Source organism: Petromyzon marinus, chromosome 64 (assembly GCF_048934315.1).
Source record: "Petromyzon marinus isolate PM22_M1 ecotype Great Lakes invasive population chromosome 64, UKy_Petmar_22M1.pri1.0, whole genome shotgun sequence".
Classification (NCBI taxonomy): domain Eukaryota; kingdom Metazoa; phylum Chordata; class Hyperoartia; order Petromyzontiformes; family Petromyzontidae; genus Petromyzon; species Petromyzon marinus.
This window is the reverse complement of record NC_133730.1, coordinates 2,882,073-2,896,953: the sequence shown is the minus strand read 5'-3', so window position 1 is coordinate 2,896,953 and position 14,881 is coordinate 2,882,073. Positions and strand designations below refer to the sequence as shown.

At 50.6% G+C, this 14,881-nt stretch overlaps 1 protein-coding gene across 3 annotated transcripts in view; it reads right to left on the bottom strand.

The window, feature by feature from the left end:
- LOC116956353 (pannexin-3-like) overlaps window positions 1–14,881 on the bottom strand; it is a 40,155-nt gene that overhangs the window by 8,720 nt on the left and 16,554 nt on the right. For 2 of the 3 annotated variants that reach the window (XM_032977940.2, XM_032977938.2), the window contains exon 5: window positions 4,009–4,151. In XM_032977940.2, the coding sequence (XP_032833831.2) occupies window positions 4,009–4,151 (143 nt within the window). Of the gene's footprint in view, window positions 1–3,062; window positions 3,206–4,008; window positions 4,152–14,881 lie in introns of all 3 variants that reach the window. The other variant, XM_032977939.2, reaches the window with a different exon arrangement.

The window sequence follows — 14,881 nt, the reverse complement described above, 5'->3', positions numbered from 1 at the left end:
TGTTCTGATGGTAGCGTCTGCTCTGATGGTAACGTCTGTTCTGATGGTAACGTCTGTTCTGATGGTAACGTCTGTTCTGATGGTAACGTCTGTTCTGATGGTAACGTCTGCTCTGATGGTAACGTCTGTTCTGATGGTAGCGTCTGTTCTGATGTTAACGTCTGTTCTGATGGTGACGTCTGCTTCGATGGTAACGTCTGTTCTGATGGTAACGTCTGCTCTGATGGTAGCGTCTGTTCTGATGGTGACGTCTGCTTCGATGGTAACGTCTGCTCTGATGGTAACGTCTGTTCTGATGGTAACGTCTGTTCTGATGGTAACGTCTGCTCTGATGGTAACGTCTGCTCTGATGGTAACGTCTGCTCTGATGGTAACGTCTGCTCTGATGGTGACGTCTGTTCTGATGGTAACGTCTGTTCTGATGGTAACGTCTGCTCTGATGGTAACGTCTGCTCTGATGGTAACGTCTGCTCTGATGGTAACGTCTGCTCTGATGGTAACGTCTGCTCTGATGGTGACGTCTGTTCTGATGGTAACGTCTGTGCTGATGGTAACGTCTGCTCTGATGGTGACGTCTGCTTCGATGGTAGCGTCTGTTCTGATGGTAACGTCTGCTCTGATGGTAACGTCTGCTCTGATGGTAACGTCTGCTCTGATGGTAACGTCTGCTCTGATGGTAACGTCTGTTCTGATGGTAACGTCTGCTCTGATGGTAACGTCTGCTCTGATGGTAACGTCTGCTCTGATGGTAACGTCTGCTCTGATGGTAACGTCTGCTCTGATGGTAACGTCTGCTCTGATGGTAACGTCTGCTCTGATGGTAACGTCTGCTCTGATGGTAACGTCTGCTCTGGCCGCCTGGTAACGTCTGCAGGGCATAACAAAAGCAAATCGTCTTCTGTGTAGGGCTGATGTGGATGGACAACAACAGCTATTATTTTACATTGTGGTGGCTGAGTCAAGTAACTGCTACGGAGTGCCACCGCAAAGTACTGGGCAGACTCCAGCTTGTTCAAAATGCGGCTGCTAGAGTGCTTACACCACGTACACCAATCCGAGAGCACATGACACCAGGTCCTCTCATCTCTTCATTGGCTACCGGTCAAATTCCGTGTGGATTTTATGATAATGCCATGAACCTGTAAGGCTTTAGAAGGTCTCACCCCACATTACTTTCAGGAACCAATATATATTCCTTAAGATCTTCTGATCTCCAACCGCTCAGCACTCCCAGGTCTACAGGTTTCGCTCTTTTGGTGATCGCGGCTTTTGTTAGCGTGGCACCCAAGCAATGGAACGCCTCGCCACTTGAAATCAGGGCAATCGGAGTAGGTAGATATATTTAAGTCTGCTTTGAAAAACCCTTCTCTTTAAACTGGCTTTCCCTCTTTAGTTTGCGCATTGGAATCCTGGAATGCGCATTATACATTTGAATTATTATTCTTACTGCTTTATCCATATAATGTTACCTTGTAAGGCAGTGTTATTGACGAATGTGTCGACTCTTTTGTGTGCTAGTCGTTGGAATAAAAAGGGACATTTGAACTCCAGTGACATTGCCAAAATGAATCTAACCGGCCAAGATCTCCCCTTTGCCCAAGCACAAAACTACTTGCAGGGCTAATAAAGTCCAAACGATAGCAAGCGAGCAAGTTCATTTCCTTTGGCAACAGACAAAAACATTGCAAAAATGAACATGCATGCCGAAGGCTTTGTTTGCCTGCCTATGTGCAGGTTACCTCGCGTGAAGATAGAGAACAACCTTGCTTGAGTCACGCTTACTCAGCCTCTAAAGGGTTTCCCGAACATCGAGCTCCGGGGCAAAACAACGTCGAGTTGGGGTGGGGAGTCGCGGAAAAAAACCACGCAGCACGGGCGCCGGCCATTACGAGCGCACGAGCGCCTCCCTGCCGAGTCTCCATCAATCTTTTAAAGCACCGTCGGCCATCGGGACCATAATCCCCTTCTTACCTCCACCCCCCCGCCCCCCCCCCCCCCCCCGGTGGTGTGGTTCCTTCGCGCCGGAATGGATTACCGTGGATTTTCAGTAGCCCCCCCCGTTACCGGAATCTCTCTATGTGTGTGTATCGGGGTTCTTTGTAAAAAAAAAAAAACATCATCGGCCATGATCAATCCACTGCTGGATGATGAAGGCCCCCCTCACCACCCCCCACCAACGCACTCACTGCAATGTCACGCAGTCTCCCAAGATATCGTTTTGTTTGGGTTAGATCGCGCAGATATAAACGCTACTAATTGACAGCCAATCAGTAGCGTTTATCACGTAAGCAGAACAGGGGACGACCCGCGACACGAGTACCCTGCGCATCCACAAAGAAGTTCAATCTACAGACCCACGACCTCGGCCAGTCTCCTGCCCTGACTGGCAGCCCTTGTGCAACGTTCTGAAGGATGAGACGACGTCGGAACAAACGCGAGTGCCGCCCTCTCGTGCATCCAGAAAGAACTGCGGATCACCCCCCCCCCACCAAACTCCCACGGTCAGAAAATGAAACTAATCCATGAAAAGGACATGCTTTATTTTTGCCAGGTAAGTCATTGAGCCATGAAGCTCTGTCTCAGAAGCGGCTTGGCCACAGATGACAGCTCAACGAAGGAAGTAGCTCATCTTTTTGAAAATCTATGGCAGCCAAATATTTTAAACGCGTGACATTGATTCTAAACGTGGAGGGGGGGAAAACCGGAGGACGCTGAGAAAGATCCACGCGAACACGAGGTGAACATGCAAACTGCAAATATATCAGCTTCAGGGTCGGGGTCGAACCGACAACCTCCTGCATACCAAGTGAGGGAGTTCACATTTCGCGACCACAGCGACCATTAACAAACAGGCACACTGCTCAAGCAGAACAGAAATGAACTGGATAATGATTTGAATGCTTTGAGGGAGGAGTGTGGCGGTTTGTTTATCTGAGGCAGCCTATGATAAAAGCTGGAGTGTGCAGTGGTAACGTCCTCCTCCCCACGGAAGCCGTCAAAGCATGAACTAACCCACGTGGGGGGGGGGGGGGGGCTGCATGGACGCACGGGGGGCTCCATACCTTGTGCAGAAAGGGCGTGAACAAAACATGGGCCCCATCGTCATTCTTAACTTGCCAGGGCAGGGACGCCCAACAGCACGCGTCCACATAGGAGCCTTGCGGACGCGTGAATGCAACGGGTGGATAGCAGCTGATCTTCGAGCCTACTCGACACGGGATGTGGTGGGGGTGGAGGGGGTGGGGAGGGTGCACGAGCCAAGCACGGGAATGGACAGGTGCAGGAGGGCGGTGGTGGGGGGGGGGGGCCGGGGGAGAGGCGATTGTGGTGGGGATGGGGAGGGAACACACATTGATGCGGGTGGAGCGGGTGGATGGGTGGGTTGGGTGGATGGGTTGGTCGGTCGGTGGTTTGGTGGATGGGTGGGTTAGTGGATGGGTGGGTTGGTGGATGGGTGGGTTTGTGGATGGGTGGGTTTGTGGATGGGTGGGTTGGTGGATGGGTGGGTTGGTGGATGGGTGGGTTGGTGGATGGGTGGGTTGGTCGGTCGGTGGGTTGGTGGATGGGTGGATGCGTGGTTTGGTGGATGGGTGGGTTGGTGGATGGGTGGGTTGGTGGATGGGTGGGTTGGTCGGTCGGTGGTTTGGTGGATGGGTGGGTTGGTGGATGGGTGGGTTTGTGGATGGGTGGGTTTGTGGATGGGTGGTTTGGTGGATGGGTGGGTTGGTGGATGGGTGGGTTGGTGGATGGGTGGGTTGGTCGGTCGGTGGTTTGGTGGATGGGTGGGTTGGTGGATGGGTGGGTTGGTGGATGGGTGGTTTGGGCAGGCGGGTTTGGTGGCAATGGACATGAGCGATGCGTGGGGGAAGGGGGCAATGGCAGGAGGGGCGGGGTGGGGCGGGGGGGGGGGGGGTGGGAGGGGAGGCGGAAAACACACAACAGCACACCACAGCGCAACACACGTGAGTGGCCACCACGCGCGTGGGCGGGCGGCGCGCTCTCAGATACCTTGTGTATCCACAGTGACTGTTGGTGCGGAGTCCCGTCAGGCTCGGTGCCATGGTGGAGCAGTGACGCCCAACAAAACGCATCGGCGTAGATCGCCTGCCGCCATGAGAAGTTTGCTGGGGGAAAGCAGCTGATCTGAGTGCCTGACGGTGATGGGGGTGGGGAGAGAGGGCGAGGCATGCACATGGTGGGGAGTGGGGGGGAAGGGGGACAGAGAGAGAGAGAGGAGAGGAGAGGGGCGATACAGCTGTGCCCCCTCTTGCAGTCATCATCCATGACCTACCTACGAGTTCAAATTTGGCGACCCGCGAAATTTGCGACAAAATCGACGGGCGGGCTGGCGGACGGCCTGCGAGCGGCCGGGGGGGCACCGTGGCGCGCGAGTCAGTCGGGTTTACGCTGCTGTCGAGCGCGAGCTGTGGGCCCCGTTGGCGACAACTGGAAACCGAGCGCCGCGCGGGGGCAATGTGTTCGTAGGAACAGGGATGAGAAAAACGCCCGATGCTGTCGCGACCCAGAAACGGAAGTGCCACCGAGAGTCCAGCGTGTGGGTAAAGATCGGGGAAGGCGGTGGGGTGGGGCGAGAACGTGACTGGATGGCGTCGACCGCTTTCAGTGCACGCGTAGCCGGCGAGCTGTGAACATACGAATGTTCGCCAACGTCGTGAGAACATTTTATTTATTACGTGCGTTATTGCGGAAATGAATTCACCTTTACAGGACGTACAGGTTATTAATTTCCCACTGCAGCCCCCAAAAGTGTTTTGGTGTAAATGCCACGATTAATTCGATTCAGCGGTGCACAAATAACGACGCGTCCTTTATCCCTCACGCGCAACAAAACTCACACCGAGGGTAATCCGAAGCGATGTCATGCGCACTGGTTGACGAGAGTTTGATGTGCGGAAAAAAAAACTCAAATTAAAATCATAAGGTCACATACCCGACAAGCAATTCTTGAAGAATGTACTCCGTGCGCGAACAAATTACCGATGCTAATAATGATTTGTTTTTGATAGAGCAGCCTTTCACGCCGGGGCGTCTCAGCGAGCGCTTTACACGCGATAATCGACTTGCATCACATCTCAAAACATTTTAAAGGGCACCACCAGGGGGTAGCCATCCCCGTGGGCACGAGGCTTCTCAGCATCTGGCCCGCTAACGAGCATCAGCCCCGCCGGTAAGGGGCGACGTTTGCCGCTGTGTGTAGTCCCACTTGGGTGGTAGGGTTCGGTGACTGGACGGGAGGTTTGGGCTGCGGTTATATCGGCACACTAAATATAAAATGGTAACATCAACGTGAAACGAAGGGCCGGGAATCGCAGCCGCGACGCCTGGACAGAGTTTCTTCACGACGGCCGCGGGCGACAGCCGCCGACGCACCGTTAAAAAAGCCACCGCCAATTGCGTCGATCGCTCTCCGGAGGCGGAAGCTGTTTGTCGACGAAGCGTTGCGCGATTTTAATCAACGGTGACTACGACGAGTGGACGGAAGGTCGTTGGGCGCGACAAAATCGTCGGGTCGGAGTGAACGCGCCCACCCGACGTGATTGAGCAGCGTCACCGGGAGACCCCAGCGCACCGAGGAAGGCCAAACGTGGCTACTGGCCGTCTATCTACAGGGTCGTCCATGTGCCCCGCCCCGTGACCCACATTTCATTTAATTCTCTAAAACTTTAGATGTTTTAAGTAAGGTTTAATTTGAACAAAAATTAATATGCAAAGGAATAAAAACATGTTATGGGCCAATACAATTGGGGGGGGGGGAGGGGGGGGCGGTCACAAGCCACCTGGACCACCTTGTACACAAAAATATTTACCGCGTTCACCAACTGGCTGAGCAGACAACTATTTCCTTATTTCACCAAATGAGGCCCACTGCTGTATTGGGCCAGTGGGGAGAATTGATGCCGGCTATCACAACACCAACACTCGATAACCAAGAGATAATTTCATTATATTTCACCCGTGTATAATTTCGTACAGTCCTGCCTTCATACCGAACAGCTCGTTTAACCGCGGCTGGCGTGCACAGCGGGAGACGGCGAGGTGTGTGTGTGTGTGTAGGAATGTCGAGACGACAGCTCGTGGCCCAGCCGGCCGGACCGAACCCATCCTGCTCAGCTCAGACAAGCGCCTTGCCAAACCTGCTCGGGAAGAACAGCAGGCGCTCCAGGCACGCCCTTATGTTCACCAATTCACTTTTTTCCCCCCGATCGCTCCCCTCACTTTCCATGCAATAAATAAATAGATGTCAAGACGTTGCCAAGCATCTCGTCCACGGCGTCCGGCCGGCTCGGCACGGCAGAGAAGACATGAACTGAACAATCTCTGTGGACTCGAGTGGGCTGGCTGCTACAACTGTGCTGACTGAGAACCTACGTACGTACTTCCATGTTGAACTTATTTTGCACCGTATGTCGCCAACCGTGCTAATCGGAGATGCGGTGTTGAGTCTATGGGCAGTGTTGAGTCCATGGGCATTGTTAGTCTACGGGCAGTATGTACGCATGTTGAACTTCTTTCGCACCTTACGTAAACAACGGTGTGCAAAACCGGAGGTGACCAGCACACAAGTAGGGGGGTTGCCACCTGCCCTGTTTTTTTTTTTTTCCCAGGACCGTCCCTCGTCGTAGCGTTTGGCTGTCCTGTAAACATTTGTAGGACTTTAAAAGTCCCGGAGGGGAGGGATGATGCACGCGTATAATCCCGCTTTACACACTTGCACACACAATGTGCACGTTTAGGGTGTAACTAATCACCCCAAAGCCCTCCTCGTGACTCAACCGAGCCCTTTGCAAATCTGGGGCCATGATTCAAATAAAGAGTCAATTCATTCTTTGAGCAGTGGTCAAAATATAAAATAAATGCTGACAAACTACGGCCGCTTCCCATGCCTGCCGCGTGATTCCTATGTTGTACTCGTGGAGCGGAGACGGGGGAGGGGGGGGGGGGACTTGCATCTTGTGACTCGTAGAATAAAAATATATAGAATAGAGTCATGCCTCTTACACCAGAGCTTTGCCATGAAAAAAAAATCAAGTCACGCCTCTTCTGGATGCAAGCCTCCGCCAAGTGCACAGCTTGCTTGGCTTTCACTTCCTTCTTCCGTCTGCTGCCCTCAATCTTGATCGGCCCGGAAGCAACCGCTAAACAAAAGTGGTGACTCACAACTTAAAACAATTTTTTTTTAACTGGCACAACAATCCACAACGGTTGTGAAGGCTGACGCTTCAATGTAATAGGGGAAGTGAAACAACACTCGGGAACCGCGGGTGTGGATTCCGTTTCACCGTTGCGTTTTTAAATCGCTGGCACATTCAGTTGTCGAGTAACTGTGTAAAGGTGCAGCACAGTTGGCTAAGTGCGGTGGGAAAGAAGTTCAACATACATACATACATGGGGAGTGTCTTTCCTTAGCAAAGGAAGCAAAAGCGGTGTTCACCTTCATCGGTGGGAATGAGCCCGTGGGTGCGGGATATGTTGTGTCTATCGTTCCTGTCCAGGAGGCTGTCACCAAGTCACCCGGAATGCCCCCGGATCGCGTCAGACCTCAGAAGCTAAGCGGTTCTGAGCCTGGGTAGCGGAGGGATGGGTTTAACGCGATGCATGACGGGCGTCACGGGGCTGCGGAACAACGTCGCGGGCAGGAGAGGAAAGTGCAGAGTAATCAATTCTGGCACCAAGTACAGTCCAATCACCACCCACACCCTGCCCTGTAACCTGCATTGTGTGCGGTGGGGGGGGTCCCTTTTCCTGCAGTAGATTGACAAATGCCTACATTTGAAAATCATTATTCATAATTTAAATGCAGAAAAGCCACCGTTGAAGTCGTAGGAAAGAAAACCAGCGTGCACATCACGGGACAACAATGACTGGACTCGTGTACAACCACGTGCCTGGCAGCGGGGGATTTTGAGCAAACCGCACACTCTGCCCACGGCCAATGGTCAATGACAGTGGTGGAGTGGCAGCCAAAGAGAGGAACAAGTCAAGGCAGTAACGCCCACAACAAGGGGAAGGAGCAGTGAACACATCATAAGGTCACGCTCATTCCATGCAAAGTGTTTGCCACGAAACCTTTCCTGTCTCGTCAGGGAGCACAAACCATCACGCAAACCTTTGGCGAGCCATCGAACAGACCGTCGCTGCAGATGCGCTTCTGCGGCCGTCTGGAATGCTCTTCCTTCTAATATTAGGACGCGACTGGAGCTATGCCCTTTTAAATCTAAATTGAAATCTCATTTCCTCAGAACTGCTTTTTGTGTTTCGTTTGTTGTTCTTCCCCCGCACCTCCGATTAGCACGGTTGGCTGCGTACGGTGCGGAAAAAAGTTCAACCTGCACACGTACGTACAATGATATCCGGCTGGTGAGAAGGCCCGAGGAGCATTCCCGTATAAAACTCTGCGACCTCAAGAAGCTAGGTAACAGCTTCTCTCTGCCGCTACCTACGGTGGATTTAATGAGCGCTGACATCACAGGACACAAAAGGCCTACTTTGTTTAAGTCGGGGCGAATGTAGCGACGCCACGCCAATTGCTTCAATTTGTCTAAATGTGCGATTAACGCGGCTTTGCAACGGGGCATGGCGAGCCGAGCGTTTTATTGCGGTCGGCCACAAGCGCTTAAACGATGCCACGATGGCGGAACTCCCGTCACTGCGTGTAAATCTGCGGTTGCTCCCGTTCATCCGTAACGGTTCCAAACGTTGTTTCGCAGGCGGTCCAGATTAAAGCGTCTTCCCCTGCATCACGGCACCCAACAACACCGATGTCACAGCCGTGATGTGACCGACCGTACAAACTAAAAAATAAAATGGGACGAAAAATTGTGGATGTTTTCTTTTTTCAAACACCTGTGTGTGCGTGTGTGGCGTAGTGGTTAGCGTGCTGCTCTACGAAACCCAGCAACGCGACTTCGACTCCCAACACCAGTGACGATTATCTGAATCTGTCCTGGGCCCCCCTAGGTCGACTCAGCCTCAAATGAGTCCCTTGTGCGGTGTGTAGTAAACATCGCCACTGGGGAGACAAAGGCGGCCGGGCGTGGTGCTGGCCACCCACCCCGTCGTGTGCCGTTCCGGCCTTCATAGGTGCTCGCTAACGGCACTTGCCCCTACATTCTGTTAAGGCTACACGGGGGATCTTTTTTTTCCTTCGATTTAAAATGTGTAATCATACACACTGGACCATTTATGGTGAAACCCAATATCGGCATGGGGAGGCCGTAAACCAACAGTGGATAGATCATGGCCGACGATGGCGATCGTGACACTCTGGTCCGCAGGGAACGATGGCGTACTCTGCGTAGTGTTGGCTAAATAAAGGTCTGGACAAGACGTGCGAATAAGTATTCCACGGTGTCCTTAACCGACCCGGCATGACCGGATCTGCTGACAGCGTGCAGTGCGTTCTGTCATCTTGATTACAGAAGTACAGTGGGGGATATAAATGAACGCCGTGAAGATTCCCGAACAACTCGAAACTGCCCGCTGGGATGCGAACCGCGCGATTCAAGATCGGGGCGGGTGCAGTGGCGGTGCAGTTGTCACTGCGAAGCTGGAAAACCTGAGCTCGATTCCAAGCCACAGCTGATGTCAGCGGCGAGTGACATCTTTACCCTCCCCCCATTCCCTTCAGCAACCTACACATGTCCACCGTACGGTCAAACAACCCCCTCCCCTCCACATCACTGGCTTAACATTACGGGAAGGCTGTCATCCAGCAGTGGAAGGTCAACGGACCGTAAATCACAAGTGTAAAGACATTATTAGTGCATCGAAGGCCACCCTATGAGACCGTCGGCACGACGTTTCACACCAACAATTAATCTTATGCTGGTTCCTCAGGTCACTGGGACACTTTCGCTGGTACCGGTTACACTTGGTGAATGTCATGATTATTTACGGGAGAGCGCGTGATGTCACATGCACTCGTGGCATCACCAATATTGCCGAGCGCGTGCCGAAGACTGCTCGTGACCACAAATACGATTAACCGACGCGAGCCCAAACGTTCGCGGCAATGCCGTCCATTAACGTGAACGCCAGCGCGTGTTCAATGAGCAGCGACCTCAAGAATGTTCTGCATCACGACACATCGCCGCGGTGGCGAAATGTTCACTACCTCGCCTGGTATGCAGGAGGTCGTGGGATCGATCCCGACCCTGACGCCTGTACATGTGGAGTTGGCGTGCCTCTCTCTCTCTCTCTCTCCCCGTGGTCACGTGGATTTTTCTCAATTGTTTCCCTCCACATTTAGAATCAACGTCATGCGTTTAGAGTCTTTGGCTGCGGCTGTTCCATTGGCAGTTGCGCACTGGCACAGATAACGTTATCATGAATAACACCGTGATCTTAAAAATATATATAATAGGCAACGTTTCGGGCAATGGCCCTTTTTCATGTGCTGTGATCATTGCCCAACACGTCGCCTATTATATCTTCTTTTACATTTTAGGCCACAAGTGTTATTGACGAATGTGTTGAGTTTTTTTTTTTATGAACACAAAGAAAAGTACCGATTTGAAAATCTCACGGGACCGTCGGAGTTAGCCGCAGCTTGGGGGAGGCCTTCATCCAGCGGTGGATCGTGGCGATTACGATGAATATTATACGGGACTAACATCTTTAGGCTCACCGGATACATCCTGGCAGCATGCCCTTCTTTAAACTATTTGACAAAAAGTACGCTTAATGTTAAGATTACGGCAATTTCACCCAATTGGCTTGTTGAGAACATTCGGGATGTACTGCGGCAGACAGCGCACGCTACTTACGTCCAAGGCGCAGGCAATTTGAGAAAATAAAGCCAACCCGGTTATTTGTGTCCATCATTATGAACCTAATTTGCACGCGTTAAAAACTACACGAGACGCTTGGGGGACATCGTTGGCACAATTACCGATTACCGTACGGCGCAATTGTCCATCGGGGCAACTTGGCAGGATTGGCGTCGCACGGGCGAAAAACGTTTCTCAAGCAACGCCGGCTCTCAAAGCCGGCTCTCAAAGCCAACGGTGTTTGCGCTGTACACTGAGACACGGCTGCGCTGCATCCTCTCCTCAATGGTCCTTTATTTAAGCCGGCTAAGAACTCGGAACTCGCATTCACGGGTCCACTCCCTTTACAATAGAGACTTGGGTCAACAGGGTCGCATGCCAACTTCACTTCGCTAACTTCCTGTTGTGTTGCCCGGCCCGCTGGTGGTCCGAAGCAGATATAATTCCATGGCTGCGTCACATAAAATGCAAATATTATATTCCGGACAAGCGACCCAACTCAATTATATCACAATTCTATGAAATTATTTGGTTCACATGAGACTAATTGCAATTATATTTCTATTGTTATTGGAACCTCGGAGATCAATCGCACCAGAACTAGAACAAATCGGTGTTCGATCGAAATCTCCCAACATTTTTTGCCCCGGAAACCGAACGAAATTCGGAGGTCGAACGGCAATCGCGACTTGAAAGAACCTGCACGCGGCTGAGACGCGTATGGCCAGCAGCGTGCACGACACTTGCCCAGACAAAGGTTTTACCGTGTGAGAGGCTGAGTTAACGCGCATCTCTCACCCGGTGCAGACCCGCAAAACATCGTTCCTTAACTTTTTGGTTAATTTCCTGAAACGGAGTCAGAAAGAGCTCAAGTGACTCACAGTTAGTGGCAGACAAGAGGCACAAAAGAGAAAGGAGCCCAGAAGGGCAGTTACCCGACGTTATTATTTGGAAGGGGACTCCCCTTCCAAACAATAACACCACCTCCTCACCACCTTCCACTCAAGCCATTAACTCTCCTTACTACAGGTAAAGTGAAGTTCAATGTTCATATATTCCATATATTCCATGTATTTATTGTGTGTCTTGTTTTTTTGTATGATTTTATGCATGTAATTACTGGGAACTTCGTGTAAAAATACTTTATAATGAGAGATTTCTTGTGTCTGGAACCAATTAATGTCATTTATATTCATTATGGGGGAACAAATCGGTGTTCGAATGGCCTACTGGAACGAATTAAGTTCGATCTCCGGGGTACCACCGTATAAGATTTTTTTTTTATTTGAATCTGAGATTGAGCCGAGACAGTATTTGGTGCGGGACTACTTCCGCACGATTCCGGGACCACTTCAGCTACTTGCCGGGGGAGCTTCCTTCAGCACGTGGAGCGAAACGTCGGACAACGGAATGCACATTGTGAAAGGTGCAAGGACATTTTAAAATCGCCGTCACTAAGTTACAACGGAGAAATGCACCTTTTAACGGACGTTTAATATGTGCAGCAACAGTTGCGCAGAGCAGTTTGCACCACGAGCCAATACTGAAAAACACCAATGGTATTCCACTTCTCAACCAAGAGTCACTGTGAATACAAAGCAGCTGTCCCGCTGAAGAGATTTACAGTCAACAACGAGTTGGCCATGTAGACCAAACATTTGTGTCGATACAAACGAATTCAGGCTGTTGCTCATCACTCGGTGAAACTGGTTTTCTTTACAGTTGAAATTTGGACCTTTGAATCCATTAAATGTCTCAAGCAAACTGGAACCAGACCCATACGGAGCAGACGCGATCAAAGCTGCCCGGCTAACCGATGTGAGCACTTGGGTCCTTCAAGAAGGGCCGGAGAGCCCAGAGCGTGAAGAATGATACCTCTCCCTTACCCCTCTCTGCGCCTCTGAGCGAGGGCGACCTCAGAACCGCTCGTAACGTCCCGGCACCCCGCCCCGCCACCGAGAACAATATGCTTGTTACGTGACAAAGTGAACAGTTGTGTTCTTAGAGCTGGAAACTCGGGGCATTCGGGTAGGGTTCCTGTCAAGTTTTTGGCCGCAGTATGGAGACGACAATTTGCTTGCGTAGAATCCCAAACTTGAGTAATTTGTATTTCTACATTTAATTGTTTTTATTACCATAATTTACTTTCCCTCCCGCGCACCTCCAATTAGCACGGTTAGCTACGTAGGGTACGCAAGAAGTTCAAAGTACATACTTGAAATCATTCAAAGTAGAAAAGAGGAAACCGATCACAGATGGTGAAACTGTTCATCAGAAAAGAGAAAACCTCATCAGGCCCCATGGTGAAAAATACGCCAAATCTCATTTTCCACGATCGCGTCGGTCTCTATTGATGAACAAGGGCTATTGTCTGACGTGTTCCCTGTTACATATATATTTTTTATTTTAAGGCCACATTGTTCTTGACAATCACTGGCCACCGATATCGGCCGCGGCTATGAATTCAGGTTTCTGAATTCAGGTTTCTGAATTCATAGCTCGGTGCGTTTTAACAACTGAGCCCAATGCTTCCCGCAAACAATCACCTAATGCAGCATTCAATTTAAAAAAATACAATTCGATTTTCTGTCGGATGCATTATGGCTGTGTTATATGGTACGGTTCAAGAGCAATCACACTCAAAATGACCGCACATCGAGTCCAATTTTCCGTTTAACACGGTGACTGGGAAGGAACGGCTTTTTCGACCTCGGAGAGAGATGCAATGTTTGTGAACTTATTAAATCTGACACCGTATTGAATGTCAAGGCAGTCTGCATAAATTGGATAGCAACCGACACTATTTGTAGTGGGGCCTCTTTCGAAATTAGCAGCCCCCCGAGGGGGATTCACCGTACATCACAAACACGGTGGTAACCGTACATGGACAACGATCGCCGCACGGCCGGGGCTGTATTAGGCCACGTTTGTTTTTTTTGAACGATTCTATTTCAATCCGTTTGCTCGTCCGTTATCGGCCGCGTATTTTTTTTTTTTGCGGACGAGCCAGCCCCGATTTGTCCTCATCCACTGCTGGATGAGAGCCTCCCCCCCCCTACCCTTCCCCTCCCACGCCGTGCAGACTGCAATGGAAATGTAACCACACCTCACCAAATGCGGCCTGGTGACGATGGACGGAGGAATGCAGAACTTGCCCTGCCACTGCTCACAATGCCTACGATTCCACCTTTCTTTTGTGCATAGTGGCCATCCCATCCAAGCACGATCCAAGCTTAACCCTGTATGCATGCTGAACTTCTTTTGCACCGTACGTAGCCAATCGTGCGAAAACAAACCGAACGCAAAAATTTAATTCCAAGGAAATTCGTTTTCAATCTAGATGATTTACAAGTGCATAGCTCCAGTGGCTTTCGGATATATATATTGGAAGGAAAAAGAGTCTGCTGATCAATGGTGGGTCCATCGCCCAGATCGCACTTAAGAATCCAGTCTTTAAACCAATTGCTTTTCACTTGCGTATGCTGGCTGTGTAGATTGTGCGCCTTTGACATTATTTGCATTCCTCTGATGGTTCTATTTGTAAACGGGTTTTGTTTAATTTGTTTTCGTTAACCGTTTGTTTAGGGTTGGGTCATTTTATGCGAAGCACTGCGAGGCCTTGCGTAAATTCTCGCCGTGTAAAATGACGGGTCTCTCTGTGAACCTACGGGGGTCTCTGTGCGAGTCTATGTCTGTTGAACTTCTTTCGCACCGTAACGTAGCCAACCATGCCCATCGGAGGTGTGTGGGGGGGGGAAAGACAACAAAGTAAACACGGAAAGCCTCGGTGCTGTGAGACTGCAAATGCCTGCGTGCCACCGGGACTCGAGAGTTCAATTTTTTATTAAATCCTCCCCATGTCTGTGAACCTGTCTGACCGGTGTGAAAAGGCTCGTTCGGTTACACCTGACAAACTCCACTCTTAAACAACAGCGAAAGTACCTAATATGTACGAGGATAATTTTATTCAAAGGCTTTCGTGACCAAAATTATGATTCCGAATTCGTTTATTTCATGCAGATATATATATCAATCTATAACTCTTCGCCACCCCGACATAGCCAATCAAATTAAGTTGTTACGTCACTTTT